Raw genomic sequence first — 20,769 nt, forward strand, 5'->3', positions numbered from 1 at the left:
CCCTCCTCGAGCTCCACCGAACGGACTCGCCCACCACTCTGCAAACACCGCAATTCCCAGGGACCTTGCTCGATTCGCGAGGCACGGTGGACCAGACTTGCGTGACCTAAGCGGAGTATGTAACAGGGCAGGCCCGGACTAGGACGCGTTTTTGACATAGGTACCAGCACCCCGAGCCGACAACGATACGTTCCGTCCCTGCCGTTATGAGTTCCAGCAAGTCGTCGCCAAGTGGCGGTAGCAAGTCGACAAACCCACCATCCACCGTTCCCACTTCGGTCACCAACAAATCAAAGAGGTCAACGCCCTACAACCGCGATTTCGAACAGCATCTGACAGACCATGGCGTTCACGCAACGTATTCGTCGCAAAAGCCGGATTTGGCGGAAGTCACACAAAGGCCTTGACAGTAGCAAGGTCGTCCCTCTCGCCGTCCAAGTTTTCTGATGGTGCCTTTGAGGCGTTCCAGGAAAATAATGCCCGGGCTAAAGACGAAGACGACGTGCTGGCTAATGTGATCCCGGTCATCCTTGGTCCCAACCAGACCATTCACCTATCCGCAAGAAATACGATATTTGGGAACCTGGAGCAGCTCACAGACGGGACAATCGCACCCGCCAAGCCAGACATTTACTACGGAACGTATCCCGAAGAACTTTCTCGACCTGCTCGCAACGAGCTCGCTCGTCACATTATCCCGTCATCCATGCAGGACAAGCCCATGGCGCCCAACTTCTTCGTGGAAGTCAAGGGTCCGGATGGCAGCGTGGCTGTTGCAACACGACAAGCTCGCTACGACGGGGCGGTTGGATCTCGTGGCATGCACAGCCTACAGAACTATGGGAGAGAGGAACCGCAGTACGACGGCCGCACTTACACCTTCAGTTCGACATACCACAACGGCCAGCTTCAGATGTACGCCCACCACCTCACGGCGCCGACCATCGAGGGAGGGCCGCCGGAGTACCACATGTCTCAGGTGAAGGCTTTTGCCTTGACGAACGATCGCGACACCTTCGTCCAGGGAGCTACTGCATTCAGGAATGCGAGGGATGTAGCAAAGCAACACCGCGATGATTTCATCCGAGCTGCGAACGCCAAACCACCCCAGCAAACTGTCACAGCGCCCCAAGGTGACCCGATAAGCACGATCCAGTCTCTTCTCGACGACGAGAGCTCGGACGAGTTCGTCGACTGTACAGACTCCCCTCTCCCAGACACTCACGGCGAGTCTGTCGCTGGCGCTACGAATGTCGACGAATGCATCCAGGCTTATGCGCTCCCTGAGCTAGGCGATTCGGCAACAAGCTTTACATCTAGCTTCATGTCAGGCTTCACCGCCGGCAGTGCAAAGCGATCAAGGCAGCCACTAAGCCCTGACTCGAAGTTTGCTGCCAGAAGTCCTCCATCTAAGAGTCGAGCCCTCCCAGGTATTAGCAGACGAACACACAAGCCACCCGTTATCGGTCTGTCGTCCACAGCAGATGTCGCGGAGCATTTGTGGGTAAGTACCTACTGGCTCGGGGGACAAGTCTGCTTCAGGGACGAGAAAGAGGAGATCAAGACTGATCGGATGGAATGGGTTCTGCAAACACAGGAGGACGGGAGTTTTGTTTTCGCTGGCAAGGATCCACGAAGCAGTCCGTCTGGACAAAGACGTTGGCAACGGATGACCGACCGGATGAGACTATCAGCGATTGATCTTTATTTTCCCATCCAATACACCGTGATGACATGAATGCGAAGCGACCCAACGATATGCTAATGCTGGCCGTCGGAGAAGCGGTCCAAGACAGAATTGTCATCCAGAGGCGGTCGTACCTTTCATCCACCACTTAGATACCTCAATGCCTCTTGAGCTCTCTGATACAGGCCTTACCTCCATGGAGGTTATTGACAATCATACGCATTCGGGTAACTCACCTTACCTCGCGTCCGTCTGACCGACATGCCATTACACTGTAGCCCTGTTTCGACAACGATGTTTTGTACGCCTCCTGTTTATCAGGTGTCCTCGGCCCCTACTCCCTCGCTGATTCCCCGGCCCGTGGTGTTGTCAGTCGCATTAACGCTACCGACCCTGCCGTTGGAATGATGGATCGCGTATTGCCCGGTGTCTCAGGCATAAGCGACCGCCACACTGGCCGTCTCCGTCAAATCAGCGAAATCACCTTCAGTGCAGCGTCCGACGTAGGCAACTTCTCGCCTACGACCATTACTGACCCCAATCTGCCCACCCACGGCGGATTTGTCGTTTGAGGATGGCGGCAGGTATTCGTCAGAATTCGGCGGAAGGCAGGCTCATGATGATATCTCGCCTACCGTAGTTTCGGCGATCAAGCCCAAGGACCAGAACTAGGCCTTGTAAATGCCGGCGGGTAAATCCACCTGGATTGAGGCTCGGTAGCGGGACTTGGCGCCCAGAATAAGGCCTAGAACAGGGACCAAACGGGGTTGATGTAATGAGCATGGTTAGCAGATAGCTCTTTGCACTGACATCAGTACGGACAATGTGACTGAGTCGAATCGACTTCTTCTTCGGTATCATGAACCCGCTACGCTTCGAGTGATGCAGCTGAATGGATAGCAAAGCCGTTTCCAAGTATATGACATAGAGTCAGGTGCTGGAAGTCGTTGGCTCCCTCTACACCTTACACAAACAGAGTGGTTACAATAACACGAAGATGTATGAGAATTTGCCGAGAGGTTGTTCATCTAGTGGCCACTGATTCCCATCCTCAATCCCATTGCCTTGTTCGAAACCGGGCACACAGCTACGCAGACTCTCCATCCCCTCATGAATACCTTACTGCGGGTGGTCGGGCCCGAACGAAACCGTAGCCGATAGCTTTCGCTTCGCAGGCGGAAGGTTAGCCTGGACTGTGTTTCCTGGAACTACGGCTCTCCTTCGCCCAGTGCGACGGGATCTTCGCTGCTCGTGATGCGCCTCTGAAACAGTTTCAAGCCATGCAAGAGCCGCTTATTTTGAAGAACGCAGGCCCTCCGCGCCTTCGGAGAGAACACTCGCTCTCACAAACTGCAATAGGCAATGGAAAGCATGGAGCTCTTAGTTACAGATTAATTTGATCAAGAAGGAGAACCTGATCTACTCCCTGCGAGAGCTCGTAGGGGGGAGCATCCGCGCCCTTTCCCGTTCGACATGTTCGTCTGAAGTTCTTTGAAGTATGTGCTATTCGGCAGGCGTTATCTACTCTATACAGAACTTAGAGAAGCCAAGCCATACCCGGATTTGAAGATGTCTACGTATGCCTCCGAACATGCCTCCCTTCCGTACCTAACTTGCGCTCGGAAGTGCAATGTAGGTGAGTCGATCGTGCACGGGCCACAGGCGCCACTATGGCGCCTGTGGCCCGTGCCCCACCGGTAAGTCGGCTCTAGACCACAGTGAAGACACAGTGATCTGGTCGTTGTCAATAATGCTATATTGTACCTCAACTACCATTACCCATCGTCCGGCTCTTCTTCTTTATACGAGCATGGCTAATGGATCCTCCGCAGTTTCCAGAAACCTAAAGCAGTTGCCGACCTCTGTCATACGAAGCCGTCACACAACAGGGTGACGCTCCAGGTCCGGCCTCTCGAAGTCAAATGTCCAGTCTTCGTACGTGCCAAGAGGGTAGAGGTCGCCAGCAACCACGCCGATGAAGCTTTTATTTTCATAGGCCACAGCGCCGGCGTTACGAGCAACCGCCTGAAGCCCTCGAACCGCCCCGTACCTCAGATGGCTAGCGCCCTTGGTCGTCCGCAGTGTGCCCTCACTGCCGCTCCATGATGTAGTTGCGGATAGCCCGGATCATTCGTTTCAAGAAAGTACAAAGACGCCGAAAGTTTTTGTACTCCTTTCGTAACTCCTCCAGCGCACCTTGGCAAATAGGCTCGAAGGTCTGCCTCAAGTCGTCTGGTGCATCAGAAATTATGGGCAGGAGCTGCTTCCAGAGATCGTAATAATCCTTCTCTTCCTTAATATCGGTGTAGTACAATCCATCTTCCAATTCAGGAAGAGTAAGAACTAACGTTGTTAATGAAGCATGGCAGAAACCAAAGGAAGCAGACTTACAGTAGCCGTACGCCTCGCTAACGAAGGTGCCGATATACTCCGGAAAGTCAGACGCGAGGTCATCACATTCATCCCAATCAGTTTTGCTGAGTCTCATGGTGAAAACCATCCCCTTGACGTTGAAGAAATGTCTTTCAAAGTTGCTTGGAATAGTGCCTGTGATCAAGATCAAGGTAGAACCTGGAAGCGGCACAGCCATCTACTTATAGCAATCTCCGACAATGAATTTCATGAATAATTTTGGCCATCCATGCTTTCCACTCATCCTACACTGAGTTTCAACAATTCTTTCAGGCGTTGACGTATCACAAGAGAGTTTTGATACTGTGGCGACAACTGTTGGCCGCATGAAAGACATGCATCGCCTGGTTGGTTGACGAATCATGGCCTTGGCTCGATGAATCGGCACGCATAAATCCCCCGAGGAGAGAGTAAAGCTTTACGAAGGATGAGCACTACAGCTCTACCAAATAGAACTTTTGAAACAGAGTGGTGCTTCCACGTACTGCGCAGCCCTGCTCTGAAAACTTCATCCCAATACTCAAGACTATCAACAGCACTTTACCTCAGAAGGATCAGGACATTAGTTAACAGTGAATAAATGGTTGACGTGACATTCCAACAATCTATCTAGCCAAGTGGTGTCGCTCTTTGATTCGTATTGTCTAGCCAGCCGACCTGTGCAATACTTTAGCAATGAGAAGTGGTAAACCACGTTTCCAGCCCGCGGTTGTCCTCTGGCGTGATCGGCTGGTCTCCCTCTCGAATTTCGGGAGAGGACAAGCCCTCCAGCTCGCGCTTTGCCAAGCTTTTCACCTTCTGAAAGGCCTCCCTCAATTCTAACGTCTTCTCACTGCCTCCTTTGACTAGAAAGTCCCATGACGCTTGATCTGAAAGACCTAACAAGGACTTTACAGCCTCCTCGACTGGGTCGACGGCTGGGATGCCAACGATGTGCGCAACATCACTTCTCAGTCGCGCCCTCATTCTGACCAAATCCCTGCGAGGTTGCTGAAGTCTCCAAATGCAGTCTTTCGCAAGCTTGCCGATTTCTCCGAGAACTGCCTGGGCTTCTGCGTCGTACATGATGAGATCTTCATTCGGTTGTTTGCTCTTCGCCGTGAACAAGGGATGGCCTAGCCAGGTTCCAGTTGCCCTGACGATAACTTCGAGGGTCTTTCGCTTGTCTGTAGGATACTTTTCGTGGAAACTTGTGGACGGGTCTGTTACCTTTGTGGTCTGGGGTGGCAGTGGAAGAGCTGGTGATCGTGCGGCTAGCCTTACCGGCGAAGGTAGCTTGTCCCAGTCGTATTGACGGTTTTCAATATCTCCAATGCCGCCATTCAAAGCCTGTACGAGCTGGTCTCGGAGGTACTTGTAGTCAGGATCCTCTTCAAAGCCTAGGCGGCGAATGTGTCGGAGGCCCGCACAAAGCCCAGAGCGTCCCTCGCACAACTCCTCGATTGTTGTCGTCTGCTTGGCTTCTCGAAGTTTCCCATGCTTCTCTGATAGGGAAGTTGTCGTGAACTTTTGCCACGGTAACTTTCCTCTGATGAAGTAGAGTAGCATATACCAAAGAGCCTCGAGGTCATCTCGCCTTGACTGTTCGCATCCCCTATGCGTGTTGATGCTGGCGTACCGTGCCGTTCCAGTAAATTGCCGTCCCTCGCGGTACGTAATGTGCGTTGGAGGGTTGCCGCTTCGGTACTTTTTCGCCGTAGCAAAGTCGATTGCTCGTGCGCCATTAGGCCGCTCTGTCCCGCCCTGGATCACAAAGTTCTCTGCTTTGATGTCACGATGAATGAAGTCCTTATCGTGTAATTCTTCCAGTATCGTGATCTGGTGGGGAGTCAGCTGGGTCGAACAAAACTATCGGATACGCTTGTGTACTAATTGTAATCCAATCATAACGACGGTCTCAATTGTAAACCTTCGTCCGCAATGATCAAGCAAATCTTCAAGAGAAGGTCCGAATAAATCCATGACCAGAATTCTACTGCGGCCGTGGTCCCCGAAAAAGACTACATCGGGGATTCTATCTGTTCGCAATGGTAAGCCAGTTGGTGGGTTCCAGTTTCGACTAGAGTGCCTTACTCCATCCTTTGAGGCTTCTGTAGGTCCGGTATTCCGCCTGAAGATGAGAGTAAGAAGAATTGCCCGCTTCCTGTAGCCATATGAGCTGCATTTCTCTGGTCAGCGGGGTGCGCGGCAGAGCTTCACTAACGAATTTGATGGCCACTTGCTTGTGATCCAAGAGTCTGACACCTTCGTAAACAGCACTGAAGGTCCCCAAACCAATCTGTTGTCCAACTCGGTACATTGTGCAGGTGTCACCTCTACCCACCCGCAGTATGCCGCTGTTGGGTACTTCTTCGGTCTGTGACAAGTCGACTGCGGCGATTTCGTTTCCTGGGATGTTCTTAGAAGACGTCGACTTCGACCTGTCCCGGCCTTCCCTCATGGGGTGGGATTCAGGTTCGGATGCCTCCCCAGCCCGTCCGTGCCTTTCCATCTTTCGCTGCCTGATATCTAGCAGTGCAAAGACAAGATGAACGGTAGGAAGCAAGTTGGCGGGCCTTTTGGTTGCGTTGACTTGAGTAAATGCTGAGAGCCTGTGTTAGTGGGTGGGAGTGGCTTTCAAGGAACTTATAAATACTCTGGGATCCAAAGTCAAATGAATGAGCAACCAATGACTACGGTACTATCACATTTGATTCAGCAAGGAACGAGTGAGGTACGGGCAACATTCAGCCTGCAGTGGTTGGGTGCATGAATAGACGTAGAATAATGGATGATCTCTGCGTCTTCGTCGTGCCTTCTCTGGCCTCCCTTGTATCCTACATTTTTGCCTACGCACAGGCCTCTTTAGAGTAATCCAGCAGATCCTAGGGGGCTCCGCCTTGATTTCATGCCTGATGTGGTCTGATGCATCCTGGCAGGTATTCGCTTTACAGTATCCTGCGCCTGCTCGACCATTCTTCTGTGGCCATGCCCAGTCCAAAGCATCACCCTACATCAGGTGTAACATGCATGTCGAGGCCTTATCGAAGGGCAGTCTCAGCTCGCGCGTCAGCAGGCCCAAGAAGGCATCTGGTGAATTCATACTTTCACTTTTCTAAGATCCGATCAGATATGGCTTAAGGAAATACATGTGTTGAAACCAGAACGCGGGACTTCAAGCCCCGTCATCAGCCCATCCTCAACATAACTTATGCGCCGTGCATCGCGGGCTTTATGCTCCCTGTGTGCGCGACTTCCGCCGAATCCAAAGCCAACGCGTAGCTCACTAGTACAAAAAACCCCAGTGTGACCCCGTCAGGCGTTTGGACGCCTAGTGCTGGGAGGGCATCCTTCGGTAGCAGATCTCGGTTTGCGGAGAGCCTCTCGAAAATTCTCGTAGTCTGATATAGTGATGGTTTCATGAGATAGTCCTGTGATGGCAATCCTTGGAAAACACTGGCGCCTTCCTGCGCCAAGAAATTTCCCATGGTCCAATTCGCCATAATGTTGGCTGCCACGCGAAGACGTGATTTTGTCGCAACACACTCCTCAACCGTCTTCCAGATTCTCACAGACCTGTGTCTTGTCAGCGTCCTTCCTTCCATGACCGCTTGCATAGATGAAGCCACGCACGTCTTGATTCTCTGACCACCATGGTTGATCTCAGCTCGAAAAGATCCAACATCTTTTCTTGCGCAGACTTGGGCGTCAATCCAGTCGTGCAGGTCATGCGGGGGTGGGAAATAGTTCCCGGCGCGTGGTGAAGGCATCATGAATGTGGAACACAAGAGAAAGGCATCATCGTTGAGAAGGACGTAGTCATATAAGTGGTTGGGAGGCATGTTTTCGATTGGCGTTTTTTGGCAAGATGGAACACGCATCCATGTTGAGGGGATATGTTTTCCCTGAGGTCGACGGCAGGACCTTGATCTTATAGATGGCAGTGGATCACACGGCAGATTTATCATTCTGGAATGATACACCATTTACTAACACCGAAGATCTGCTACCGAAGGTGCCATACCGGGAAAATGGGCTTTTGATGTTGAGGCCCTCTCTGCAGTCGAGTCTGTGGCGACACCATGAACCACCAGTGGCATGAAATGAAGATGGATTACTAGGAGTTCTTCAATCGCCAATCCGAGGACATCTTTTATGTCAGCAGCTACTTTGCAATCCCAACACTTCTTTGCCACCTTAACTAAGGGGCTGGTCAGAAAATGCATCTTGGACTCTAATCAAGGCAGATCCCTCATCCCGAGCTTGAGCAAAGAAAGCGGCTGTGTCCAGCCGAAGGCTTCAGGCTCTTGGTGCGCGCACCAGTTGGCTCAGCTGACCTTTCAGTATAATGCAATTATAGTACATTTCTATTAAATACAAAAAAACAAGACACTCATGCCATTACTAGAATGCAAGATCATCATCAGTCTCCTTCGAATAGCCTAAATCACTGCCCTGCGGGCTTTCGGGCAATGACTTTGAATCTATCACCTGCCAGGTCAGACATCCAGCTTCGATCTGCGATCTTCGGAGGAGTTCCAGACTTACACCTCGATTACGACCCCCTTGTCGAAGATTTCCGTCTCCAATCGGTGCATCAGGCTGCCTAGGTTCACAGGCCAAGGCACAACCTCCGTAGCCCGGGCCAAGGCTCCTTTCATCTGCTCAACAACGCAAACGAGAACCCTGCGATCATCGTAAATGTGTGTTTTGTATCCGACCGAATGTTTGCGGCTGGAATAGAACAGAACCTCTAGGCCAAGCTTCTCTAGCTCACCCTGGGCACGGTTATTCTCGTACAAGTCAACGTCAAGACCCTTGGCATTCGTAAGGAATTTGAACATCTTGTACCAGTCAAACCAAACGCTGCCAGGAATTGGAGGGTTTGGTGGACGCCAGACCATGTCGGAAATCTCAGTTACACCTCCAGCATGCAAGCAAGAGGCTACTTCCCGAAGTGTCGCTGCCCAACTCTTGATCCCGCCATTCAGGCCTCGTATATGGACAAAGTTGAAACGATGACCCCAGGCCCAATCAGTTTTATTGGCGTCATCGACATAGAATGTTACGTTGCCGAGGTAACTGGTACGTTGGATAGCCGCTATATCTGTGCCAATGACTGTTGCTTTGGGGTTGGCATCAGCCACGTCCCTACCAAAGTCAGTACGGAGCACTAAGAAGAGGGAAGAGGGTCTCACAGCGCCCAGTCACCCGTGCCGGTACCAATGTCCAGTATGTTCTTGGCATTAGTGGCCTCCACGGGCAAAAGCCTTCCCTCGTCCATGTCCGTGAGGAAGACATGCCTGCGATGATGGTAAGTCTCAGTCAAAGTATGGGCTCTTGAGTAAACCAACATCGTTGTCTGGTGTAGTTTCGCTTCCTTATCAATACGGAACCTGTTGTGGCATAAGTACTGGTTCGTGCAATGCGGAAGACGTCATGGCATACATGCTGTCCTTGTAACCCAAAAACTTCATATGCTCGATTGCGCGGCTTTCTTCCACAAAGGACGGAGCTGTGGTCGCGGAAGCGATGCTCACTTGCGATGATGAGTCGTCTCTCGCAGTCATATAGATTCCCGAAGAGGGCCTTGGAGCAGACGATGAGATGGTTGTCTCCGAAGGGCTTGACCATTGATTCGGGAATACATGACTGGACTCATGCGCTGAGGCAAGATCGTCGAGCTTCCACTGTGGAGGAAATGTCTGTCCCTTGCACCCAAACCAGGACTCGTCATCGGCATCGTTTTGTGGATAAAAGCAGCACATCCACCCTAGGGTTGAAAGAACTGGCACACAGATAAACGTCAGACGTTGACCATTCAAAGATAACAAGGCTGACTGGGGCAAATATACAGACGTGAAGTGGATCTTGCAACGTACCTCTCGACTTGAACGAGCAGTCAATGGGATCAATGACTACCGCTGGGGATTTCTTGGTGATTTGATCTTCCCCGACCACTGTCTCTTCCCCGGCGCTGAAATCCGAGCCATAATCCTCAGTGGCTAGAGAAGGTGGCGGGGCTGTGACGAGAAGAGACGCTGTCCTCGACAAGGACAAATCAATAGGCACCACGTCTGGGGTTGGCACTGGGCTCTGCTGACCAAACGTCTCCATTGAAAGTGATAAATGTGCGGGCATCCTCAAGACCTGAGTGGTAGACCAGAGACCGGAACAAGTGGTGAACGTTGCATGCGCAGGCGAACTGCAGGAAGGCAACCAGATGCAGCCTCAGATGGGCAGTTTTAGCTGCGGTCTACCGGGATATTTGTATTCGGATTCTCAATGCTTCCTTCGGGCCCTGGGTGGCGCACCAACGGGCAGCTGAGATTGATCAACGTCGAGCCACCAAGCCAGAGGGGCCAGCTGCTGCGTGAGACAAGGTAGGTCGGGATACGGGTAAGAGCCCGAATTAACTTGATGTCTGGTCGTGTAATCGCGTCAGGGGTCCGCGACAGCCGCAGTCAGCTCTCATAACCCCTGTTCTTCAGAATTGGGGAAAGTGGGGGGGTAAATCAGGCGTGTTACCCCCCCACTTTCTGCTTTATTGTTTTGGGAGTCTTCAGTCCGCCCCGACCCTCCCAACTAACCAGACGTCTACGACGAATCGTCTCGATGTTTGAAGAGGCTCAGCAGCACATCACCGCCGCGGAGGTAAATGAAGCGTCAGATCTCAAGAGGATCGGGCAGCAGCGACTCCGCGATATCTCCGCTACAGTCCCTACATACTTTACGTTCAACGTGCCACTGTCTTCACCAGAGTACGACGCCTCAATCACGATTGAAGTCAAACCATTCGTCCGTGAGAACTCTCCTCATCCTTTGTACGATATCTTGATCCACTGTGAAGCAACTTCTTCTGGTGATCAGGTCGACGAACTCGGCAAGAAAGTCCAGGAAGTTTACGACACCTACATTCAAGCTGTCCGGTGGAAATTTGACCGGCATTGGTATGTACATCATTGGCAACGAGTTCGACGCTGACCCGTGACAGCTTTGAGGCAAATCCAAGCCGTCGACGGTGCACGGAATGCCCGTCCCTGGCGCCAGAGGGCAGTACGATGCCTCAAGCATCGCAACAGGAGCCCGTCTGCTCCCCTGGTTCCCAGAGCACCGAACCTACGCAGTTCTCCTCGCTTACGCCATTGCTCGTACCTACAGCTCCATCAACAAGTGGGAAACGAGGCCCACCCTTCGTTGTAGCTGGGGATCCGAGACCCGAAAAACGATCGAAGGCAAGGCAGACGGTCGACGAAGTCAGCCGCGGCCTAATCTCTACTATTTCTAAAGGCTTAAAGATGGTTCAAAAGAAAGACATGTTTGCCTTTGACCAATCGAGTATGCAGCGCATCTTTTCCAGGTGCTTGCAAGTAAATTTGTCGGGTCATCTGCTCGACAAGCTCTTGCTCACGCTTGCTAGCGAGTTCAGGAAAAAAATGAGACACAGCAAACATGGAGCTAGACTCGCGATGTGGTCTGATTGGTACTTCTCTGCTTGCCTACAATACGCCCGCTGCCGGACAGGCATCAAGGAGAGGAACCACGATCAAGATCGTTCATCCAATGCGGTTTATGTGCTTCATTCCATCGTTAACAATTTGTTGTTCTCTGACGGCATAAGTGCTCTCTCCGTGATTGCTGCCGTTGCAGGTAAGTTTAGTTGGGCGCGCCTTGCACCAAATCGTTGCTAAGCTGTCTCAGTATGTGGGCAAGTTCTGTCGGCAGCAGCACATAGAACTGCCCAAGAACAGGAGTTGATCATTGAAACCGTGACAGAAGCGCTACGGCGGCGCCTCCACCATCTAGAATGGTACACGGTCCCTGTCCCGGTGATTTGGATATCCTTGATTGTGAAAGTTAGGTAAGTACACCTTCTCGATCTCGGCAGTCCTCTACTCACTCGAGCACCAGTACCGTGGAAGCATGTCGAACCTTAGGCTTGCCGAATTTCGCAGTCCTGGAGCTTCAAGCAACACAAGATGCCCAGAAACTTCCATCGCAGGCCATGCCATTCGCAGACCTCCAACAGCGTTGGGCAGCTTTCGAATTTGAAATAGCGCCGCAACTAAATCTGCTGCGCCGCCTACTGTGTTTAACTGAGGACCTCGACGTCGACTCGGACGCCCGGCTTTCGCAATTGCACAACGCGATGTGCTGTGTTGAAGCAGGCAATTTGGATCAGGCATTGGAATTTCTGACGCTGGACGCGCCACACCCCAACGGGAGCTCACGCGTTGCATGTGCCGAATCATCGAGAGCCACAGAGAAGACCACCTGGGTTAGGAGGTCGTTTTCCCTACTCTCAGCTCGGTTCTCAGAGCTTGTGCGTGACTGGCTAGGTGCAAAACATGTGGTCATCACCGAGAATACTAGGGAGATGGGGGAATGTGGCTGGGGAGAGGATCCAAGCTGGTCTGCACAGATGTTTCTGACCGACGTCTCTGATCTGATCGGTTCTCGGGACAATGCGACCTTTGACCTTTTCTTAGAAAAGCTATGAAAATGGGATCCCTGAATGCCTCACCTACTCCCCGCTTCCTGCGTGCTGTACTTGTGCCCAAACAAGACCATACATACGCCTTCAGCCTCTGGTCGCACGTAGAGTTCCTCATGTTCGTCAAGCTGCAATACGCAGCCGACTTGCAGATGAACGGGTGCCAACATGGTTCCCTTACTCTCCTTCACTGCAGCCGTTGCGTCCGCAAACCCTTTCTCCGACCAGTCGATCGTAAAAGCTTTCGTCCCACCCTTCCGTATTTCTGGCATCAACGTTTGCTTGATTTTCGGGCCCTCATGAGATGGTGCTGCATTCTGCACCTGGGAGGGGGCTGGGATGGCCAAGCATATCACGGTGGTCTTATCCAGGTTATTCCTGAGAAGATCGTCTCTCAGCCAGACAACATCGGGCCCTACCGTCATTAGCCTTCCTTCTATGTGTATCCCTCGGGATGCTGCTCTTTTGTCAAGAGTCGGTTTCTGCATCATGGGTAAGCGTAGGGTCAAGTTTAATCACGCCAATTTCACGTACCTGTTTGACGACGTAGTGTCGTAGAAGTCGCTTGGCCTCGATAGTCTCCATGCCGTCGGGAAATCTCCAGAAGTCTTTCGCATCAATATTCCGAATGAATTTGTCGACGGGGAAATGAGCCTGCGTGGCCAACTCTTTGGACTCCTCTGTAGGCGAAATGATGAACATCCTGATGGTTGCGGAATCTGTTGGCGTAGGACAACAAATATGTTCGATGGGAATCACCGCGGCTTTATGCACAAGATAGTACCGTCATTTATGGTTTTTGAGCTTCTCATGATGCCCTCAAACTTGAAAGGATTCGATTGATTTGTGTTGTGACGGACTCCCGTACATTGCCAAAAAAAGTCTTGGTCACATGCCTTGAGGAACGAAAGGCTCTTAGAGGACGGGCGCGGGAGAAAAGCGGGGCCCAAAAAAACGTCCTGCAAAAAAAAGAATCACGTGGTCGACCTGATCTGATGCCTTGAGGAACGAAAGGCTCTTAGAGGACGGGCGCGGGAGAAAAGCGGGGCCCAAAAAAACGTCCTGCAAAAAAAAGAATCACGTGGTCGACCTGATCTGATGCCTTGAGGAACGAAAGGCTCTTAGAGGACGGGCGCGGGAGAAAAGCGGGGCCCAAAAAAACGTCCTGCAAAAAAAAGAATCACGTGGCCGACCTGATCTGATGCCTTGAGGAACGAAAGGCTCTTAGAGGACGGGCGCGGGAGAAAAGCGGGGCCCAAAAAAACGTCCTGCAAAAAAAAGAATCACGTGGTCGACCTGATCTGATGCCTTGAGGAACGAAGCGGGGCGGAGAGACGAAAGGTCTTCTGCCGCTATAGTGCGGGGGGGCCCAAAAGTCACGTGGATGGCGTCCAATAGGGTTCTTGCCTCAAAACCCGTGCTTGCGCGTCCGTTTCGCGATAGCACCGTCTCTTTGGACGTCGTTTGTTTTTTTTGGGGGGGGGGGGGGGGGGGTTTAGGGGGAGACAAAGCGCGACGCTTCCCCGCAACTTGTTTTCCTTCCTCCCTTCTGAGACTTTTCATACCCAACAGCCCCACGACTCCGCCTCTCTAATCGTCGTATCGCTCAATCGTTCTAGCCTACCCTCCGCTGCTACCATGTTGTCCGGCACCCTATTCCCGACGAAGTCCCTCTCTCAGACCTTCGAGAGGAGTATGATCCCATCCAGCGACTTGCACCTAGACAGCTGCACATACAGGCTGTACGGGTCACACTGCGTCGGGACGGCCCGACTGTCCACCCTCATCGTCCTAGTTCCCCGCAGTTCGAGCGCGACTTGGTCCAACGTCTTGCTCTGGACCTTGTAGTCGGTGCAGGCGAACGCCGCGGCGCATGGCAGCCCTCGCCGGCTTACGTCGTTCTTTTGCCACGGCCGCTTCCTCTGGCACTCTATCTTGGTACTGATCGGGGTCAGCAGGATGGTGCCAGCCGGCATGCCGACGAAGTGGAGGTCGTTTGTCGTTCCCGACGCCAGTACGATTCCCGCCGGCGGGCCAAAGTGGAGGGTCGTTGTGGCGTCGACGCGGTAGCCCGGGTGCGCCCGGTCGAGGATTACATCCACGGCCGCGTAATTTGCTCCATTAACCAGCTTCAAACCCATGTGGGTATTCTGGTTCACAACGATGGGCATGCCAGGGACAAAGAGGAAGACGGCAGGTACCGGTATGCTGCTGTCATCGCCATGGCCAAGCATCATAACGGCCTCCTCCTCTGTCGGCTTGCCGCCTTTCCATCTGTGCTCGGATATGAAGATTCGCAGGTGCTCCTTTCGCTGCTTTTGGAAACAGAGGGCCGCCTCGACGTTCAGGTTCCACCGGTTTCTGTTGAGCGGTGTCACCACCGTGATACCCGACTCCCACGGGATGCGCCTATCCTCGAGATAGCACGAGCTGTTGAGCAAGTCCAGGTCCGACTGATCCTGCACACCTTCCCGCACTCGCGTCAAGAGCCGCTGCAGCTTTGGATCGCCGGCTGCGCGGACCTGCTCGTTCAGCATCACCACCGTCGTGAACCTGTTCGACAATGCGTGGGCTCTGTCGTGCTGGTACCTCTGCTCGGCTGTGAACGATCGTTCTTCGTCCCACGTGATGACCGTGCTCGGGAGGAGGATCGATCTTTCTTGCACCGGACGGAACTGATGGAAATCCCCGCTGAAGAGAACAATAGGGATGCCGCCGAAGTCACGACGGGATCCCCGGAACTGGCGGAGCCGTTCGTCTACGTCATGCAATGTCCTCGCCCCCAACATGCTGACCTCGTCGATAATCAGGGCCCATTTCTCCCGCCACTCTGCCGTGGCCTGCCCGTCGATGCGGAGGCCCGCCCGGGCGGCCGGTGCGAAACCATCCACGTCCGACCGCAGAGCTCCCCGGGCATTCGCGTCCTTGGAGAACCCGCACGCGGAATGGATGGTGATCCCGTTGATCTTCGCGGCAGCCGTCCCAGATGTTGCGGTTACCAGCAGACGGTGCGATATTCCCTTGCTCGCGAACAACTCGGCGATGGCATCGATGACCCGCGACTTTCCGGTGCCCCCTTCGCCGCCGACAAATTGGCAGAGTTGGGGTGTTCCATTTTCGTCGTCTCGTATCCTGTCGAGTTGCCGGCATATCAGTCGCAGGGCGATGCTCTGCCTGCGGTTGAGCGTGAACAGGCTGACCAGCCTCCTCCCCGCCTCCGAGAACGACGTCGAAGGCCCGAAGCGGACACTTACTGAGGCCCGGGAGCCCTGAACGGATGAGGCCTCCTGCACGCTACCGACTGCTGAACCGTGGCCGGATGTGGCGTTATCCGGTCGATTCTGTATCCCTTGAATCATCTTTTCTTTCTCCCTCGAGACGCACTTCTGCTGCGACTTGATGGACCTTATCTGTGCCTGCGCCGGCACGTCCGCGGCCGCAAACGCTTCATCGGCCACGTTCGCTACCGCCGCAGTCAACTCGTCCATCGGCCGGAGCACCGATTGTTCGAATCGGCTCAACTGTTGCACCATCGTGAAGATCTCCCGCGAGCCGACCGTGATCTGTTCAGCGCCCATCGTCGCCCTCAAAACGACGATGAGCCGTGTCGCAATAACAACGCCATCTGACCGGAACTCCGAGGCCGCCCGCTCATCAGTATCGACCAGACCAGCACCCGTCGCTTCAGAGCTTGGATCGCCATCCCCAGACTGGGCGGCCCATTGCTTGGCATCGCGTTTCGCGTCTTCGGCCGACCGACGAAGGAGTTGGATGTTGTCCGCGAAGAAGGCCATCCGCCGAGACAGGCACTGCCTCTGCCTCTCCCAGAGGGCATTGATATCTCCCGCAGTCTCGCATAGGAAGGACTGCCACGGCACGAATACGGCGAGATGCTGAACCGCCGCCCTGCGCCAGCACATGTCAGCCCTCAGCGAGACCCGTCGAGCTCCCACTTTGCTACGTACCTCTTGTAATACGTCTCGCTCTCCTCGCTAAAGTCTCCGCTAAGATACCCATCGAAGCAGACGACAGCATGTTCGCCGGGTCTCCGCAATGCCTGTACCCACGTCTGTGACGGCGGCCAGGAGTCATCGAATCGAACCTCACCCCATCGACCTCCGCCTGTCCCCCGCTTCCGCTTCAGCCTGACTACAGACATATAATCATACAGCGACAACGCCTGCAGCAGCCTGCCTCGATGAGCGTATGCTTGCAAGAAAGAGATCTTCTGTCCACCCTCTTCCAGCTGTACCGTTTCTTCGACCGCCTCATCCGCCGCCTCCAACCCGCTCTCGCGTCGCAGGTGGTCCCACCGCCGGAAGATTTGCCAGTACAGCGAAGACGCGTTCAGAAACGCCCAGCCCTGGTTGCTCGCAAACTCCGTAGGGTAGCCCAAGAGATGCGCGACTACTTCCACCTGCGACAACGCCCGATCCGTAAAGATGCGATTCGCGACCCTCATCAGGAATCGTCGCGTCCTGTTCTGTCCCTGATCCGCGCTGTTTGCCTGCTCCTCGCCCATCGACTCGTCCAGGGTCGGGAACAGCTCCGCCGCCGCCGCGACCCTCTTCCACACCGGATCCTCAACCTTCGTCGCATAGTTGGTCACGTAGAACACAATGGCCATAGTCTTGCATTGCGTCGCGATGAAAGAGATGTCGTGGTTGTGCCGCAGCCCGACCGCCATGGCCCTGTTCCATCGGTTCACCATGCTGTGACTGCGCCGGATCTGCAGAACGCCGCCGTCCGTAAACGCGGTCCTCTCCACCACCTTCCACGGCGCCTTGAACCGGCAGGGGTCCCGACGCTTCCCTTGCCCCCTGATGGAGTATTTCACGCACGTAGGGCTGTGGGTGTGGATCTGGGTGGCGCCGGCGCAAAAGTTGGCCTCCTCATCGAATGCTGCCGAGAATTGCTGACTATTTTGCAGCAGCGACGATATGTCTGACGTCACAGACCTCTCCGCCTGCACCGCCGCGAAGGCCTCCTGGTCGAGGTCCTGGCTCATCAGCCTCGCGTTAGTTGACGTGCTCCGCCCCAGCCCCCGCATGGGAAAATCTTACCTCGTCGAAGACGCTGTCGACGTACTGGACGACCCTCTCCCGGTACTCCGTCGCGTCCTCACCCGTAACATCCCCAAGGACGCTGCCGAGATGCATGTTTCCCTGCAGCCAGAGCAGCCCGTGCATGTGGAGAGCGCCACGCTCGTTTGTCTCTACGGCGCCGAAGTACCTGCTGACACGCCCGAATACGGACTCGTCCCCCGTCTTCACGTAGTGCTCGAAGAACATGGATACCTCCCGATGGAAGAAGATTGCCGAGCTGAGGGGGTCGGAGATAGCGAGCCGTGTCCGCTTATATGCCAAGTCGAGGCTCGACAGGAATGACTCCGCCTCATCCGGATCTCGCGTCCTGTATGCAGCGAGCCTGAGCTTCACCGGGTTGGTAATGTCGTTCGGGTTCAGCGTGATCCAGATCGCGGGTGTACCTTCTCGGATGAGCAAGGACTTCATCTTCCGCCGCGAGCTCAGCCGGCTCTCCCTCGACATCGGCTGGCGGAACCCGTAGAGCGACAGGCACTTCAACAGCTGGTACACGGCCTCGTCGCCGGTCTTGCCGGTCGCCTCCAACTCGACCTTGGCGGCTTCCAGCCTCTCCACGCTCAACGACCGTACGATACGTTCCACCTCTGGGAAATTCTTCCTGGTCACACTCAACAGGCTGACCCGGCGATTTCTCGACCTCACTCCCATGTTGAAGACGAGAAACGAGAAGACGTGATGCGTGGCAAACCGGCCGCCGTGCCGCTGGAGCACCACTCTAGCCCACGTCTCCAGCGTCATGTTCCGCGACGAGACGAGGGCCCTCGCCGTGGCCTCTGCGTCAACGCCCTCATCCGCACCCAGATCCGCGTCTGCGGCACTCTCCTCCGCCTGGCGGGGTCCCCCGCTGCCAACTGGAAAGAGCGTCGGGAAGACCTTTGCAAAGTATCGTGCATCGAAGGGATCGGCAAACTCTTCGCCACGGGACACCAGGATGTACGGCTCGGAAGCGGAGCCACCTCTGCTCTGCACCTCGACTGACCCTGCCCACCGTCCGCTCCGATTTTCGCCACCGTTATCGTACGGCCGGAGGGCGCCGCAGACATACCGCAGCTTCTCAGCGTCAGCTATATCCGGTCGTCCGTCAAGGGCGAACATCCCTGACGAGCTGACCTCGTGGACCGGAGCGGCAGCTACGCCGTTAGCATCTCTCTCGCCATCACCCTCCACACCGTCCGTGCCCCTGACCTCTGTATCTCGTCCGCCGTTGAGCATTTCCAGGACTTCTCGGATATCCACGTTCTCTTCACGTTCAAGTCCGCGCTCCGTCGGCGGGACAACTTGCGCTGTTCGTGTCTTCTCGCCTACCGAGGGCTCGTTCCGTTCCAAACGCTCGTAGACTTGGGAAAGCACCCCATGCGAGGGCGTGTCCCAGCTGTCTAGCTCCGCTGTGTCGATGGAGATGTCAGCATACAGAGGATTATGCGTCTTCAGCCACAGCAACGCCTTTTCCACAACTCGGCGGCGCACCGACAGCAGTGCTGACAGGTCGCTCGGTGCCGGTTTCGTCGACCCATGCCACGACACATGAATATCATCCATGACCCTGAGGAGCGGGTGTGGAAGCACTCGCGTGGCAAGCTCCTCCACATTATTAGGGAATACGGTGATGTGTCCCTTGATGTGCCTGGGGTACCTTGTACTTTGCCGATGGCCCTCCACGACGCTGTACTTGGTAATGAAGCCGTAACACGCGTTCAGTGCGATGAGCTTCTCCTCCACCAGCGTCAGACCCTTGAGCTCGTCAGGAAACATGTGCTCGCAGCCCAACCGCCCGTGCAGCTGCGCGGCCGACGACAAAGCGCCACGCCTTAGGCGTCTCACGCAATCTGCACACCCGCGAATGCTCTCCCCAACCGGGAAGCACCAGCCGCACTCGAAGGACGACCCCTTGCGCTTTTCGGCAACATTTGCTGCCGCCCAACAGCCCCATTCAACGTCCTCCAGCTCTGCCCTGCTGTATTTGCGATAGCAAAACATGCAGATAAGAATTGGCAATGTCCTCGTCTCGTGAAACGCCTTGTAAAAGGCCTGAACCGTCTTCACCTTCCTGTCGACGGGCACGGGCACACACCATTCGCGTCCATAAGAGAGTCGCTCCTTCTCGGTGAACTCTTTGTCGAGAGCTTCTAAGACACTGGCCAGATCCTGCGTCTCTTCTTCCTCGTCTCTCTCTCGACGGACCATGGCCCTCCTGCGCTTTGGCGTTGGCTGCTCAGTGGTGCTAGGACCCGCTCTCTTCCGATCCGGCAGCAAACTCGGCCCCATAGAAGAAACAGGGTCCGTAGCCGCATCCCCAGTCTCGCCGACCGTCCGGCCCGGTGCCGCGACTCCCGGCTTCCGAATCCGCCGGCGCCGGGAACTCTTCTTTTGTCTGGCCTCTTCGTACTCCTTCTGTGTCGCCTCGATAATGTCCGCTGACGTCCGGATCCCTAGACTCGCAAGCACCGAAGCATCCACCGGCCCTCTCCGTACCCTGTTGCTTTCCGCATCCGGTCGACCCTCCAGTATTCCCTCCCACGTCCTGGTTCCCACATCTGCCAACGCCGAAACGTCTGCGGTCCCTCCCGACGCCGCACTTGCCGTCGCCTCTTCACCCTCCGCCGGCCCAGCTCCGCTTTTTGCCGCCAATGGCCGGATTCCTAGACCCGCCAGCAGCGCTGTGTTCGACCTGTCTGGCGCGTCGCACTGGCCGTGCATGCTCGCCGCGGACCCTTCGATCCCCTGTGCGACCAAGATCCCGAACAAATCCCCCGGCCTCACGGGCGGTTTGCTTTGTCCCACCTGCAAGTGCCTCGGCTGCGACTCGGCCGTGGCTTCTCCGTGACGTTTCCGCGCCTCGTCTGTGCCTGGCATGGATACAGATGCCACCTCCGCACTCCGACGCCGACCCGACTTTTTCCCTCTTGCCGCTTCAAGCTGCTTTTGACACTCTTCAAAGATGTCCGCGGAAGTCCGGACGTTCAGGCCGGCACGCGCTATGTTCTCGCGATTGCGCGCGTCGAGGCGACGAAATACGTCGGGTAGGCTCTCACTTTCCATAGCGACTCGCTTTTCTCGCCCGCAAGCCTCGATATCACTTACGAGTGCTCTGT

General features: G+C 54.8%; 8 protein-coding genes across 8 annotated transcripts; 2 read left to right on the forward strand and 6 right to left on the reverse strand.

The window, feature by feature from the left end:
- Window positions 1–206: 206 nt before the first annotated feature.
- Window positions 207–2,259, forward strand: VDAG_02368 (uncharacterized protein; the record flags this gene model as incomplete). The annotated part of the gene is made up of 3 exons (XM_009653021.1): window positions 207–358; window positions 418–1,504; window positions 1,966–2,259. The coding sequence occupies 3 exons, from the start codon at window positions 207–209 to the stop codon at window positions 2,257–2,259; spliced, it is 1,533 nt and encodes a 510-aa protein (XP_009651316.1).
- Window positions 2,260–3,776: 1,517 nt separating this feature from the next.
- On the reverse strand, window positions 3,777–4,175 carry VDAG_02369 (uncharacterized protein; the record flags this gene model as incomplete). The annotated part of the gene is made up of 2 exons (XM_009653022.1): window positions 3,777–4,006; window positions 4,079–4,175. The coding sequence occupies 2 exons, from the start codon at window positions 4,173–4,175 to the stop codon at window positions 3,777–3,779; spliced, it is 327 nt and encodes a 108-aa protein (XP_009651317.1).
- A 593-nt stretch (window positions 4,176–4,768) lies between these two features.
- Window positions 4,769–6,590, reverse strand: VDAG_02370 (casein kinase I; the record flags this gene model as incomplete). The annotated part of the gene is made up of 3 exons (XM_009653023.1): window positions 4,769–5,932; window positions 6,065–6,117; window positions 6,173–6,590. 3 exons carry the CDS (start codon window positions 6,588–6,590, stop codon window positions 4,769–4,771), a joined length of 1,635 nt encoding a protein of 544 aa, XP_009651318.1.
- A 697-nt stretch (window positions 6,591–7,287) lies between these two features.
- On the reverse strand, window positions 7,288–7,920 carry VDAG_02371 (uncharacterized protein; the record flags this gene model as incomplete). Its single annotated transcript, XM_009653024.1, has 1 exon — window positions 7,288–7,920. The coding sequence occupies one exon, from the start codon at window positions 7,918–7,920 to the stop codon at window positions 7,288–7,290; it is 633 nt and encodes a 210-aa protein (XP_009651319.1).
- Window positions 7,921–8,414: 494 nt separating this feature from the next.
- VDAG_02372 (uncharacterized protein) lies at window positions 8,415–10,508 on the reverse strand. The gene is made up of 4 exons (XM_009653025.1): window positions 9,961–10,508; window positions 9,527–9,866; window positions 8,627–9,229; window positions 8,415–8,562 (listed from the first exon to the last, which is right to left on the reverse strand). Exons 1-4 carry the CDS (start codon window positions 10,193–10,195, stop codon window positions 8,526–8,528), a joined length of 1,215 nt encoding a protein of 404 aa, XP_009651320.1. The 5' UTR covers window positions 10,196–10,508; the 3' UTR covers window positions 8,415–8,525.
- A 185-nt stretch (window positions 10,509–10,693) lies between these two features.
- Window positions 10,694–11,366, forward strand: VDAG_02373 (uncharacterized protein; the record flags this gene model as incomplete). The annotated part of the gene is made up of 3 exons (XM_009653026.1): window positions 10,694–11,028; window positions 11,073–11,134; window positions 11,188–11,366. The coding sequence occupies 3 exons, from the start codon at window positions 10,694–10,696 to the stop codon at window positions 11,364–11,366; spliced, it is 576 nt and encodes a 191-aa protein (XP_009651321.1).
- A 1,073-nt stretch (window positions 11,367–12,439) lies between these two features.
- On the reverse strand, window positions 12,440–13,409 carry VDAG_02374 (uncharacterized protein). Its single transcript, XM_009653027.1, has 2 exons — window positions 13,107–13,409; window positions 12,440–13,054 (listed from the first exon to the last, which is right to left on the reverse strand). The coding sequence occupies exons 1-2, from the start codon at window positions 13,272–13,274 to the stop codon at window positions 12,599–12,601; spliced, it is 624 nt and encodes a 207-aa protein (XP_009651322.1). The 5' UTR covers window positions 13,275–13,409; the 3' UTR covers window positions 12,440–12,598.
- An 839-nt stretch (window positions 13,410–14,248) lies between these two features.
- VDAG_02375 (uncharacterized protein) lies at window positions 14,249–19,861 on the reverse strand (the record flags this gene model as incomplete). Its single annotated transcript, XM_009653028.1, has 5 exons — window positions 14,249–16,478; window positions 16,538–16,629; window positions 16,825–17,571; window positions 17,636–18,727; window positions 18,788–19,861. The coding sequence occupies 5 exons, from the start codon at window positions 19,859–19,861 to the stop codon at window positions 14,249–14,251; spliced, it is 5,235 nt and encodes a 1,744-aa protein (XP_009651323.1).
- Between the last annotated feature and the right edge of the window lie 908 nt (window positions 19,862–20,769).

Source organism: Verticillium dahliae, genomic scaffold (genome assembly GCF_000150675.1).
Source record: "Verticillium dahliae VdLs.17 supercont1.4 genomic scaffold, whole genome shotgun sequence".
In the NCBI taxonomy this organism is placed as follows: Eukaryota; Fungi; Ascomycota; class Sordariomycetes; order Glomerellales; family Plectosphaerellaceae; genus Verticillium; species Verticillium dahliae.

Bases quoted from the DNA above. Each gene is read 5' to 3' on its own strand.
- VDAG_02374 (XM_009653027.1), bottom strand. From the start codon at position 13,274: ATGTTCATCATTTCGCCTACAGAGGAGTCCAAAGAGTTGGCCACGCAG. The intron at 13,055-13,106 runs GTACGTGAAATT...CCCATGATGCAG, and splicing joins GACACTACGTCGTCAAACAG to AAACCGACTCTTGACAAAAG.
- VDAG_02372 (XM_009653025.1), bottom strand. From the start codon at position 10,195: ATGGAGACGTTTGGTCAGCAGAGCCCAGTGCCAACCCCAGACGTGGTG. The intron at 9,230-9,526 runs GTATGCCATGAC...TGACTTTGGTAG, and splicing joins TTGGGTTACAAGGACAGCAT to GGACGTGGCTGATGCCAACC. The intron at 8,563-8,626 runs GTAAGTCTGGAA...GGCAGGTGATAG, and splicing joins AAGGGGGTCGTAATCGAGGT to ATTCAAAGTCATTGCCCGAA.